The sequence below is a fragment of the Dendropsophus ebraccatus genome, chromosome 2 (assembly GCF_027789765.1).
Source record: "Dendropsophus ebraccatus isolate aDenEbr1 chromosome 2, aDenEbr1.pat, whole genome shotgun sequence".
NCBI classification, from domain to species: Eukaryota; Metazoa; Chordata; class Amphibia; order Anura; family Hylidae; genus Dendropsophus; species Dendropsophus ebraccatus.
Genome location: NC_091455.1, coordinates 75,121,862 through 75,136,378, shown reverse-complemented (window position 1 = coordinate 75,136,378; position 14,517 = coordinate 75,121,862). Strand labels below are relative to the sequence as shown.

The following is a 14,517-nucleotide window of genomic DNA, read 5'->3' as shown; positions in this document are numbered from 1 at the left end:
ATTGAAAGGCAAGTGAAATCAATCTGAATAATCTGATAAGGCGGTATAGACATGGCAGTCCAAAATATAACAGCGTTCACATTTACTATAAAAAGGTACTTCATTCCTCTAGTCTAGACTAAATACTATACCATGTAACTGTCCACCCTCCTTGATAGCGTAGAAAAATGTGCACTGTAAGACATTGTAAGTGGCTGCAAAATCTGCAAGCAAAATGTAGCACAGTAAATAGCGAAAGAATTCCTATGCATCTGAAGTGTAATTTTAAAGGGGACCTGTCACCCCCCGTGCCGGGGTGACAGGCTCCCGACCCAGTTAGAGCACCCTATACTCACCTAATCCTGCCGGGTCCCGCTTCTGGAGATGGTCGGGTCCCGGAGATCTCAGCCGCTGCGCGCGCTCCTCATATAAGTCCAACGCTCATAGAGAATGACAGAGCGCTGGACTCTACGGTCATTCTCTATGAATGTTGGACTCATCTGAGGAGCGCCTGTGCGCCGGGCTTCGGGCGCCGATATCTCCGTGACCCGACCGTCTCCAGAAGCGGGACCCGGCGGGATCACGTGAGTATAGGGGGCTCTAACGGGGGGGGAGGGGGGGGGGGGGTCGTTAGCCTGCCACCCCGTCACCGGGGGTGACAGGTCCTCTTTAAGGGATCTCGAGTTGTAGATATGACCACCACTGAGCTAACTGGGTATATGCTTAGAGCACACTAACCTGGAGTTAAGGTGTCATCACAAAACTTTATGGTATCATCGTGTCCTGATCTTTCAGAAATATCTGAATTCCTCAACAATACAATAGGTTCTTGCTTCTCTGGTGAAATGATATGATAGCCAAAAGAAGGCTGTGGAAAGGGAAAAAAACATTTCTGTCAAATACCATCAATACAGCCAAATGCATATTTACAAACTACCAAATTATAATCATATAGATAGTCTCATACAGGTATGACATTTTTTTCCCATATGTAATATCACCCAAAGTCATTCTTACATAGGAGGCAATCATTGACTGATATCCTCCTTGAACCTCGAAAGCATTGTAAAAAAGTATTAAAAAAAAAACTCATTTCATACATCAAGCATAGCAATTAATGGAAAAATATGATACACACCCGTTTTACGTCTGTTCCTCCACCAAGACATCCCATAGCCTCTGACCTTTGACCAAAGAACTCCCCTAGGGAGAGACGCAAGTAGCTTGCCTCTGCCTGAGATAAATCTGAAATCTGAGATGCTTTCAATAAAATATGGCTACTGACTGGAAGCTTCCATGACGTGTCACCCATGTTAAGAGAGATATTTTCTAAATCCATTTTCTCTTCCTTAGAGGAAAAGAAAGACAAGAAATAAGTTTAAAAAGTTCTTGTTTTGCCCACCATAGATGTGAATCTAGCCTTAAAGTATTCTGCTCAAACATAACTTTTCATATGTTGCTGCCCATGGTAAGACTAAGGGTCCTATTCCACGTATCGCAAGCAAGCGAGGCAAGTTTCCAGTTTCCAGGAGGAGGCCCGATCAACAATGTTAACAAGCGCCGATCTGCCAGATCGTTGCTCGTTTACTGGGCCTATTCCACGGCCCGACAATTGTTTAGTGAGGGCTGCAGGGACATAGTTACAGATGTCCTTGCAGCCCTTGTTTCATACTTTATCTGTCCAGGCTGCAGGTCTTCACCTTCTCCCGGTCCCGTACCGCAACAGCTTCAGAGCGGCCTGTCTGAACTGACAGATCGCTGGCCAATGATTGGCTGAGCGCTTTGTCATTTCAAACAGGCCGCTCCAAAGCTGCTACGGTGCGGGACCAGGGGAGAAGACTACCTGCAGCCTGGACAGGTAAAGTATGATGTTTGTGAAATAGTCGGTCGCCCGCCGTGCCAGCAATTCCACGTAGGGAAGCGCGGGTGGTGACTGATGATTTTAGGTTTGAACCTAATTGAAAGATCAGCCGATGACACGATCGGCTGATCGTTCTCTTTATTCCACGGAGCAATAATCGGCCAAATCATGCCGATTCAATCGATTATCGCTCCGTGGAATAGGCCCCTAACAATTCATTCCAAACTTCTCTTCCATTCAGACTCCTTTCCCCAGTTCTGAGCTGCTGCTTACTGCTGAAAACACGAACTGTGTGAACTTTTCCCGCAGTCTCCCCCTCCTTCCTTCCAAGATGTCTGATGTAAGCAAGTCTTTATCTACCCAATGCCTGGAGGGATAATCACAGTGAGATCAGCAGCAACTTGGCTTAAGCTTAACCCTCCCAGCATTATGAAGCAGCTACAAAAGTTGCAGACACAGCCTGTCAGGGACTTTTTTAAAGCAGCAGTCTCGAAAGAGAGAGCAAAGACACAGCGTTTGTGTCTTCAGAAAAAAGCAGCAGCTTAAAACTAGGAGAAGGAGGCTGAATAGATAATAACAAGTATGGAGTGAATTATTAGCCTTACCATGGGCAGCACCATATGAAAAGTTGTGTATCAGCAGAGTAACCCATTAAACTATTGGTATATTATTTGGAAAATGTGTGTAATCACATAAACAAGGAGGGGGGTAACAAAGAGATCCAATGCAGATTGGTGGTGTTTTAGTTCAATTTAAAGCCAGGAGCCCAGGACTGCATGGCAATATGCCAACCACTAAGTAATATACTATGTGCGGTCTAATAAAAAAAAAAAAAACACACAAGCCACACTGCATAGACATGTCTTCACGTAAAATGTGTGGGAAAAAAAACAAAAAAAAAACATCTGAAATATTAAATATTCTATATAAAACACACTGAAATGTACACAGTCACATTCAATAAAGATGAATGTACCTCACAACAAAAAAATTTATGTTGCACTTTAAAGCTATTGACTATGCTCTTTTGCCATAACTCTGGTACACAAGTCTATGGACACATCCTATATATACACAAAACACAGACAGACATTGGTCAGGCTATTAGATAATAGGCTAATAGCTCACTTTCATTTCTATCATTAATTAATCTATTAAAACCTAATAAAAGGATATATATTATAACGTGATTGTATGCTTTTCAACAAGCCTTATGGACATACTGACATAACATAACTGGGAAAGGTTTCTGGGCTTTTGCTGAGGTAATTTCACAAGGCGGTAGGCTGAGCTTGTGAAAATCCTTTATTGTCACAGTCCTTGGACAATGACACTATTAAAGAGGTGCTCTGGAGCGCAAAAAAAAATATTTGTTTTCAAATCAATTGGTGCCAGAAAGTTATTAGATTTGTGAATTACATCAATTTAAAAATCTCAAACCTTTCAGTACTTATGAGCTGCTATTTGTGCTGCAGGAAGTGGAGTTTTTCCTCCAATCTGACACATGCTCTCCACCGCCACATTTGTATCAGGAACTTCCACTGCAATAGCAAATCCAAACAGAAAACCTCCCCTTCTCTGGAGTACCCTTTTATTGGTAAGTAATTACAAAAGAGGAAGTCTTAGCTTTGAGTTTAATGGTCAGACTGAAAACTAACGCCACATTAGGGAGGGACAAAAATACAAAAAAAAAAAAAGTTTTAACATAAAAACCTGATTTAAACAATTCTATGATCACACATACCATTTAAGAAACCTGTATTTAAAATCATTTCATATTGATAATTACTGCAAAAACACAACATTTAGTAATTTTGCAGGTGTGGAAATTGTGTTGCCTTCTAAGCTCATAACGTCAGGTTAAACTGGCTTTATTAGAAAAAAAAACTGGCTTTATTAGAAAAAAAAAAACAACTTACAACATAATTGCTAGAACGCATAGGTGTACCTGAATAAATTTATGTTCTTTCTCAAACTCTTCCTGGTCTTCATTAAGCATGGCTAGAACATCACCTGTTAAAAAGGGGGGGGGGGGGATAAAAACCTCTTAGTCAAGCTTATGCCATCAGTTTTTTTTGGTCCATGAATAGCACCAAATTTTAGTTTTTACTATCTGACAGGCTTGTCCTGAGAGTTACAGCTCTGATCCATAATATACATATATTTACTTTGTATTGAGGATTACATTGGTATGCCCACCATGTGCTATATACAAATGAATTGTCAGTGACTGCATGTGTCCCTTCAACGAATGGTGTTTTGTACAGGTGTTTTTTTATATACTTGTGTATCTTAAAAGGGAGTGTGTCATCTGAAAATGACTTCTTGTATCAATGTTTTTATGTTAAACGTTTGAGACTTTTAGGTGTTTTTTTCTAATTTTCTATTTTACTATCCAGATTATAAACTAATCCTGAGATCCTGCAATTTTCATTCTCACCACAAGGGCTAAAATTAAGCTAAAACTTCCTGTTCTGTCTGTGGTGATGAGAGGAGGCTGCTGTAAAGTGATCTGTAAAGCATTACAGCGTCAGGTGACAGAATTGACTAATTACTAAAAGAAATTTCTACATATGGTGTATTTTTTTTTACTTTTTATTTAGAGAAAAAGCAGGGAAAAACACTCCAGTGCACCAGTACACATATCAAGTTACGCACCATAAAACATAAGCAGGTCAGAACAGAACAGAAGTTGCAGAATCAACATAAGAAATCCTGGACTTGTAAATACACCATGTATGATGCCTGGTGTGCTATGTTTACAAGTACAGCATTTTTGCGACACACACACACAGTTATTATGCATAAGGGGGCATATTTTGATTTGCTTATATTTCTTTTTTAAACAAACTTGTGTGAATTGACCTTTGTAAAGTGGCGCACTGGCAGCATTTTGCACCTAACGTAGAGAATAGAGATGAGCAAACCTCAAGCACACTCAGATTTGTCCGAACCTAAGACTCTACATTTGATTACTGTGGCTGAAGTTCAATGCAGCCTTAGAGAGCGTTGGAAAACATGAATATATCTCCTATGGCTATATTATTATTTTCCCAGGCAGCCTTACGGCTGCATCCAACAGCCAAGCAAATGCAGGGCACTTGGATTGAGACAAACCGTAAATGCTAAAAGTTTGCTCATCTCTAGTAGAGACCTCTGTGGCGATTGCACAGCCTGTGAATCTACTTCAGGCAGCTGAGGAGCAGTGCTGATCCACTGTGTTTATAGATTTTTTTTTTTTTTTTTTTTAAGTAAATCGAACAAGGCGAAAGTGAACCAAACTGCCTGCCCACTGGTTTGTGCAGCATGCCTACTAAGGCATATTGAGCTAGGGCTCCATGGTTAACAGTGGCCTAGAGTGACATCACAGCGGAGCACCAGCTGAATACTTATTAGCAGGCATTCTGCAGTGGGCAGGCAGATTGGTGCACTGAGGGCTTAAGGAACTTTCCTTTAATGAGCAAGACACTCAAACATGTTTTTCTAATCTGTTTCTATTTTCTGATTGTAATTTTTTTTCTTTGCATACTAACTTACCTAAGCAGTTTTTATAACATTTAGTAATATACCCCATGGACCTAGATGTAAATAGATAGAATTTTGTCCAATCTAGACATATATGAAACATTACTGATCATACCCCGCCCTCTGACAAGGTCATTCCATGGGGAGCTGCTAAGTGTGTGAGACCCCAGCGTTTACTCAAATGGAAAAACTTACTTCCAACAATAAAATCTCCATCTTTAACATCTGCTGATCCAGAAAGGTTTACAACCTCGTTTTCAAATGGCTTATAGTAAGCAAGATCAGTAACCCATTTTCCTTCTTCATTTTGATAAACAACACTATGAGAATGATTTCCTGCAAGAAAAAAAAAGCTATACTGTTAAAAAAAAAAAACACACTCACACAGACTAGCATTCTGATCCCACAATAATATCTGTCGAAAGATGTGATGTTGAAGGATATTGAGAATTGTAATAGATAATGATTATTGTGATTTAGGGAAAGTTCACTTAATTTGTGTCTGTGTTCTATTTATGAGAAACCATTCAGATTCATAATCTGTGCAAGTACGTAAATTCTGTAACACTGATTATAGGGCACATAGCCATAGGTTTCTGTTTACCTGCAAGTGGCACCGTGTGTAAACCACTCTCATTGAGTTAATAACTAATGATTGATAGTTAGAGATGAATGCAACTCGAGCTTGATATGGTCCGCCCGAACCCAGACAGAAAAGATAAGCCGAGGAGTGAAATGTTAAGCTGGGTGCTACCACCAGATTTATTTACTCATCAGTATGGGTCTGAAAAGCCAGACCCTGACTCAACAGATTTTGTATTTTGAAGTAATAGAACCTATTTAAAGTGTACCTATAAGAAAAAAAATTTTTTTATACACATGATATGTTAAAAATGTTGTATATTAAGCAGATAACTAAGATAGATATAGCAAAACCTTACATAAAGTCAGAAAGCTACTGGAAGCTATTATTTTCTATGTACCGAAGCATTTTCAGGGTTTTACCAGTAAAACAGAAACTTTTATTGGTCATTCTAGATATTCACGTGCCGCAGATCCTGACCATCTGTAGCACTGTATGCAGAGTCTGTTCTCAAGTAACGATGGTCCAGAAAAGACCATTGTACGTTACAAATATTGTAATTTAAGACCACCAAGTTGAGGAATCAAATGAAAAACATTTATTTATATATCAGAAACTGTAAAGAAAACAGTTTTCAGTACATTTGCAGAAACCTAATGACTTGTAAACTAATAAAATATGCAGAAATCAACGTGGCAGACCTGTCTTATTATATTACCTCTTGAAACTACCTTTTCCCTTTTTCTTTCTATTTGTTGGGCACCTGATTCTGTAACATATGTGTTTCGATGGTCAGATTGCGCTCTGACACTTTCTATACTGTTCACTTATACCGCCGTGTTTAGGCCAAATTGCTGTACTTTGCATTCTTTTGCATTTCAATAAAGTTGATATGTTTGACACTAAAATATTCAGAATCAAGAACTGAGAACAGTTAAATCTACAAACATACCTTTCTCGCCTTCACTCTGCTGAAAACTCCATTGAAATGGCTGCATTTCACCTGACTGCCAGATATCTTTACTAGTTTCGGTCTGGTTCGTAGGGGTTAAATATGTATCTGCCAACCGACTGACATTTTCTTTTCCAGCTGTAGCGGTGTCTAAGCTATTGGCATCCACAAACCCAGATGTATGACTTGTATGTGAAAACATCAGGGACAAATTGGCAGTGTTCTCTGAAGCAAAGTCACCATGTGGAGCTCTACCATTTTGGAAATATAAGGAGTTCATTTTGTTTGTTGTATTCGCAGTTGATGAGTTTTGATGGCATGAACTCTTTAAAAAAAAGAAAAAGAAAAAGAAACAAAATGTAAAATTAAATGTGACCTTATTTTACAGTAGATTCAGGAAGATTAAAGGAAAATTTATTTATGTTACCTGCCTTCCTGTGCACTCCAAATAAAGAAGTCTACACACTAACCTCTCTCACTGTTGCCACTACCAAACACATGTGGTGGAGGAAGATGCAGCTGCACCATACCAGGGGGAAAACTCCTTCCCTTCTCTTAGCATGGCAATGAGAATAAATCCGTGGACCAGTGTCTCATTATTTGCAATATCATAAGGCAAAAAAAACCCCAAAAAAACAGACTTCCCATTTAAAGTCACTGTCGTCAATTTTTTTTGCAGAAATCAATAGTCCAGACGATTCTAAGAAACTCTAAAAATTGGGTTTAATAAGCAAATATGCCATTATCTGCATGCTGAGGGGAGGGGGGAGGAGGAAGGAGAGGGGATTAGTCTGCAGCTGAGAGCAGAGGACAAAGGATTACACCATAGGGAGCTGCTGAAAGCCCCTATTTAGAGGTAAGAGAGGTCAGCGCTGAGGTCAGAGGAGAGAGCCTGGTCATGTAGCTGTAAATTAGCTCTGTTGTCCTGTTTTGGTGCCTTATCTCTCCCCTCTCCATAGAGAAGAATGAAGACGGGTGGAGAGCTTCAAACTGCTTTTTCATGATAAAAATGCATTTTTCGGCTAATAAACCCAATTACAAAGTTTCTTAAAATCGCCTGCACTATTGTTTTCTGCAATAAAAAAAAAAAAAAAAGTAATGACAGTAACACTTTAACCCCTTAGTGACCGCCATGCTGCCTTTTCACGGCGGCCACTAATGGGCTTTATTCCGATGCGTACGCCTTTTAACAGCGGGCGCATTGGAATAACTACTGCCCGGCGGCAGGATAGGTGATCAGCGGTCAGTGTGACCGCTGACACCCTCCTGTAACTGCCCAGAGCGGAGGATTCTCCGCTCCGGGCAGTTTAACCCGTTAAATGCCGCTGTCAAACCATGACAGCGGCATCTAACGGGTCCTGTCTGGTCGTCCGACGTCTCCATGGTGATCCCGGGGTCCTAATGAAGGTCCCCAGGGTCACCATGGAGATGCCTCATGCTGACAGGGGTGGCCGTGGCTATTGCCTGTCAGCATGAGGCATGATACAATACACTGCAGTACATCAGGTACTGCAGTGTATTGTATCAGTAATCTAAGTATTTTACACTAGTGTACAGTAATGTACACTAGTATAAAAGTTAAAAAAAAAGTGTGCACCAAACACAACACAGCCCCCCCCCCAGAAATAAAGATGCATTACATTCCATATACCCAATAAAAAATAAGTGATCAAAAACACAAATCCTATACATATTTGGTATCGCTACGTCCGTAACGACCCAATCTATAAAACTATATCAATAATTATATTGCACGACACATGCTGTAAAAAAAAAACAAAAAAAAAAACAGTACCAGAATAGCTGTATTTTATCAATCCACTTTAGAAAATACGTCATAAAAGAGATCAAAAAGTCATATACATATAAAACTTGGTATCAATAGAATCTACAGATCTTCCCGCAAAAAATAAGCCCAAAACCAGCTCTGTTGCGCAAAAGATGAGAAGGCTATGGATCTTGCAATGCGGCGACAGTTTTTGTGGGTTTTTGCTAGGAAGACAGTTTCTATTGCGCCAAAGCCGTAATAGTTAAAAAAACCTATACAAATGTGGTATCGCCGTAACCGTAGTGACCCAGAGAATACATGTATTATGTTTTTAGTGACCGCCGATACGGATTTTTACGGCGATCACTAATGGGCTCTATACTGCTGCCATCAGCTCTTTATGGCGATGGTGCAGAATAGTGCAGAGGCGCCGGTAATGCCCGCAGCCCCCTCCACTCAGCTACCAGAAGTAGCTGAGGGGTTGGGGCAGAGTGTGGGGTCAGTCCCGGCCAGTCCCCTCACCGGCGATCGACGTTATTACCAGTATAACGGCGGCCACCGGTAACAGACATTGCCAGCGCAGCTCTTCTCACAGTGAATCCACAGTGAGAGGAGATGAGAACATGTCCCCCCCTGTCCCCAAAATTAACCCTAGTGACCTGGTCACTGACCCTCCCCTCCCAGGGCGGCCATCTGATCTGATATATACTATATACCACTGATCGCTTGTTCCAAACGGTGCCGGCACTTTTTTACGCCTGTCACCAAAGTCAAGTACCCTGGATTACCCGTAACCACCCCAGATTGAGCGTAACCACCCCAGATTGAGCGTAAACACCCCAGATAGGCACAGACTGCTCGTAACCACCCCAGATTGCCCATAACCCCACCAGATAGCCAGTAAACACCCCGAGATTGTCCATTACCACCCCAGATAACCAGTAAACACCCACATATTAAATGACACTGCTTCTCTTCTGAGCCCTGCTGTGCGCCCATACAGTGGTTTATGCCAACATATGGGGTTCCATTGTACTCAGGAGAACCTCCGTTACAAATTTTGGGGTGCTTTTTCTCCCCTGTTCCTAGTGAAATTGAGAAATTTCAAACTAAACAAACATGTTATTGGAAAAATTCTATTTTTTCATTTTTACAGTCTTCTTTTGAATACTTTTCTCTAATACCTGTGGGGTCAAAATGGTCACCACACCCCAAGATGTATTCTTTGAGGGGTGCACTTTCCAAAATGGGGTGACTTTTGGAGGGGGGTTATTCTGCTGACACTACAGGGGCACTGCAAACGCACCTGGCACTCAAACTTCTTCAGCAAAATCTGAACTGGAAATGCTAATTGGCGCTCCTTCCCTTCTGAGCCCCGCTGTGTGCCCACCAGGGGCGGGCTGGGCCAGGGGGCAGGGGGGCATATGCCCCCTGGGCTGGTCTTCCCCCAGCTGTCAGGGCCGCATGGCTGCTGACAGCTGGCTGGAGTCCTCAGTGCCTCCCCTGCTTACAGCCCTGTCCCTCTTCTGTCATATTTACCTGTGGCTGTGCTGTGGATCCGGACTGTGATGGAAGCGGCCGCTGAAGCCCCGCCCCCCATGACGTTAAGCCCCGCCTCCTTTATGGCCATTATGCTTTCCTATAAGCCTATGAGGCTTATGGTAAAAAGCAAACTGCTGTATGCAGTATCTTCCTCCGGCCACTAGAGGCCGCTCTCTCCTCCCAGCTGGTTCTCCTGTGTCTGGGCTAGAAGAGCCTGAAGACCGAGAAGATGGTGTCTGCAGGAAGCCAGGTACCTACACAGCAGGACATCTACACAGCAGGCCATAGGGCAGGGGGAGGGAACCTTGGCTCTCCAGATGTTGCAAAACTACAACTCCCATCATACCTAGGCAGCCATAGGCTTACCATAGATGATGGGAGTTGTAGTTTTGCAACAGCTGAAGAGCCAAGGTTCCCTATTCCTGACATAGAGGATACATATATACAGGAGGATACATATATACAGGAGACCTACACAGGAGGATACATATATACAGGAGACCTACACAGGAGGATACATATATACAGGAGGAGACATACAGAGGAGTACATAGAGGATACATATATACTGGAGGAGACATATATACAAGGGTACATAGAGGATACATATATACAGGTTGAGACATACACAGGAGTATATAGAGGATACATATGTACAGGAGGATACATACAGAGGAGTATATAGAGGATACATATATACAGGAGGAGACATACACAGCAGTACATAGAGGATACATATATACAGGAGGAGACATACACAGCAGTACATAGAGGAGACATATATACAGGAGGAGACATACACAGCAGTACATAGAGGAGACATACAGAGGAGTATATAGAGGATACATATATACAGGAGGAGACATACACAGGAGTACATAGAGGATACATATATACAGGAGGAGACATACAGAGGAGTATATAGAGGATACATATATACAGGAGGAGACATACACAGCAGTACATAGAGGATACATACAGAGGAGTATATAGAGGATACATATATACAGGAGGAGACATACACAGCAGTACATAGAGGATACATACAGAGGAGTATATAGAGGATACATATATACAGGAGGAGACATACACAGCAGTACATAGAGGAGACATATATACAGGAGGAGACATACAGAGGAGTATATAGAGGATACATATATACAGGAGGAGACATACACAGCAGTACATAGAGGATACATACAGAGGAGTATATAGAGGATACATATATACAGTAGGAGACATACACAGCAGTACATAGAGGATACATACAGAGGAGTATATAGAGGATACATATATACAGGAGGAGACATACACAGCAGTACATAGAGGATACATATATACAGGAGGAGACATACAGAGGAGTATATAGAGGATACATATATACAGGAGGAGACATACACAGCAGTACATAGAGGATACATATATACAGGAGGAAACATACACAGGAGTATATAGAGGATACATATGTACAGGAGGAGACATACACAGGAGTATATAGAGGATACATATGTACAGGAGGAGACATACACAGCAGTACATAGAGGATACATATATACAGGAGGAAACATACACAGGAGTATATAGAGGATACATATGTACAGGAGGAGACATACACAGGAGTATATATAGCAGGGGTACTCAACAACTTTTAGTGAAGGTCCACTTACCGGGGTCTATTGTCAGGTGAAGGTCCGAGCTGAACATCAGTAGGAAATGTGTTCTGTTACTTTGTCACAAACGTTCAACTATTTATATACAGAATTGCTGCTTATTAGCGGGAAAACTGGCATTTTTTTCTCTCTCACCAGGCCTTTGATATTAGGTACAAAGGGGGTGACTGCCCTGGTAGTATATAGCCCCCCTGTTGCTTCCCCAGTAGTGCATAGACCCCCCCTGTGCGCTCTCCTTTAGTATATAGCCCCCTGTTGCTCCCCCAGTAGTATATAGCCCCCCTGTGCGCTCTCCCCCTGTAGTATACAGCCCCCTGTGAGCTCCCCCCAGTAGTATATAGCCTCCCCGTGCGCTCTCCCCCTGTAGAATATAGCCCCCTGTGAGCTCCCCCCAGTAGTATATAGCCCCCCTGTGCGCTCTCCCCCTGTAGTATATAGCCCCCTGTGCGCTGTCCCCCAGTAGTATATAGCCCCCTGTGCGCTGTCCCCCAGTAGTATATAGCCCCCTGTGAGCTCCCCCCAGTAGTATATAGCCCCCCTGTGCTCTCCCCCTGTAGTATATAGCCCCCTGTGAGCTCCCCCAGTAGTATATAGCCCCCGTGAGCTCCCCCAGTAGTATATAGCCCCCCTGTGCTCTCCCCCTGTAGTATATAGCCCCCTGTGAGCTCCCCCTGTAGTATATAGCCCCCCCGTGCGCTGTCCCCCTGTAATATATAGCCCCCTGTGAGCTCTCCCCAGTAGTATATAGCACCCCTGTGCTCTCCCCCCAGTAGTATATAGCCCCCCTTGTGCTTTCCCCCTGTAGTATATAGCCCCTGTGAGGTCCCCCCTGTAGTATATAACCCCCTGTGCGCTCCCCCCAGTAGTATATAGCCCCCTCAGTAGTATATAGCCCCCTGTGAGGTCCCCCCTGTAGTATATAGCCCCCTGTGCGCTCCCCCCAGTAGTATATAGCCCCCTCAGTAGTATATAGCCCCCTGTGAGGTCCCCCCTGTAGTATATAGCCTCCTGTGCGCTCCCCCCAGTAGTATATAGCCCCCTCAGTAGTATATAGCCCCCTGTGAGGTCCTCCCTGTAGTATATAACCCCCTGTGCGCTCCCCCCAGTAGTATATAGCCCCCTCAGTAGTATATAGCCCCCTGTGAGGTCCCCCCTGTAGTATATAGCCCCCTGTGCGCTCCCCCCAGTAGTATATAGCCCCCTCAGTAGTATATAGCCCCCTGTGCGCTCCCCCCAGTAGTATATAGCCCCCTCAGTAGTATATAGCCCCCTGTGAGGTCCCCCCTGTAGTATATAGTCCACCTGTGCGCTCTCCCCTTGTAGATGCCCCCCAGACAGAAAAAAAAAATAACAAAAACAACTCACCTAGCACCTCGTTCCCCGCTGCGGCTGTCTTCTTCTCTTCCCGTCGGTCCGGCCCCCGGCTGATACGCGCTCTGTAGGGATGTCCCGGGGATTCCCCAGCAGAGCGCGCATCAGTGACCTCAGCGTACGCCGCCGGCCTGCACTTCCGGGAAGGACAGGCCGGCAGCGTACACTGAGGTCTGTGGTGCGCGCTCTGCTGGGGAATCCCCGGGACATCCCCAGAGAGCGCGTATCAGCCGGGGGCCGGACCGACACTGCCCCCAGCCCCACAGGCGAGACATCTAAAGACAGTACGCCTATGGGGCGGTAGGCAGTGCGGTGGGGAGCGGGACGGACCGGATCCGGGGCGGTTAGGAGGTCTGACCAGGGGTCCGGACAGCTGGCCTCCAGTCCAGTCCGCCAGTTGAGGACCCCTGATATAGAGGATACATATATACAGGAGGAGACATACACAGCAGTACATAGAGGATACATACAGAGGAGTATATAGAGGATACATATATACAGGAGGAGACATACACAGCAGTACATAGAGGATACATATATACAGGAGGAGACATACAGAGGAGTATATAGAGGATACATATATACAGGAGGAGACATACACAGCAGTACATAGAGGATACATATATACAGGAGGAGACATACAGAGGAGTATATAGAGGAGACATATATACAGGAGGAGACATACAGAGGAGTTAGGGCTGGGCGATTAATCAAATAAATTTGCCCAGAAGGTTATAATCGATTTCGATTAAAATCATAAATTAAATTTTCACAAAAAATCACTGCAGGCAGAGCAGCGTAGAGTGATGGGTTGGCGGCTGGGCTGGAGTTGCAGGTCAAGCAGGCGGCGCGGAGGTGAGGTGCATGGCGGGCGGCGGTGCGTGGAGTGTCGCGCCGGAGGTGAGGTGCAGGGCAGTCGGGCAGTCAGCCTAACAGAGCCGCGACTGACCTGCCCCAGCTATACATATCACGTCCAGTTCCTCTCCCGGCCACACGTGCAGGTCCCTGGTCTCTGGAGAAGGCTGCAGGGACTGTAGTGGTGATAGCGTCGCTTCAGGTCCTGGAGCTGAACAGCGGGATCTGCATCCCCCGATCCCGCTGTACAGCTCCAGTAATGGCAGTGACGCTATCACCACTACAGTCCCTGCGGCCAGGGCCGTATTTACCACTAGGCACCTGTGGTCCGATGCCTAGGGCAGCACCTTGCAGGGGGGCAGCACCAGGGAGCAGGGGGACAGAAAAAACTAATTCTTTTGTTTTTATTTT

General features: G+C 44.0%; 1 protein-coding gene across 8 annotated transcripts in view; it reads right to left on the bottom strand.

Annotated features, from left to right (window-relative positions):
• CEP192 (centrosomal protein 192) overlaps positions 1-14,517 on the bottom strand; it is a 91,522-nt gene that overhangs the window by 42,537 nt on the left and 34,468 nt on the right. For all 8 annotated transcript variants that reach the window (XM_069957807.1, XM_069957814.1, XM_069957813.1 and 5 more), the window contains 5 exons: positions 6,901-7,225; positions 5,561-5,701; positions 3,789-3,853; positions 1,118-1,327; positions 718-847 (listed from right to left, as the gene is read on the bottom strand). In XM_069957807.1, coding sequence (XP_069813908.1) covers positions 718-847; positions 1,118-1,327; positions 3,789-3,853; positions 5,561-5,701; positions 6,901-7,225 — 871 coding nt within the window. The remainder of the gene's footprint in view (positions 1-717; positions 848-1,117; positions 1,328-3,788; positions 3,854-5,560; positions 5,702-6,900; positions 7,226-14,517) is intronic.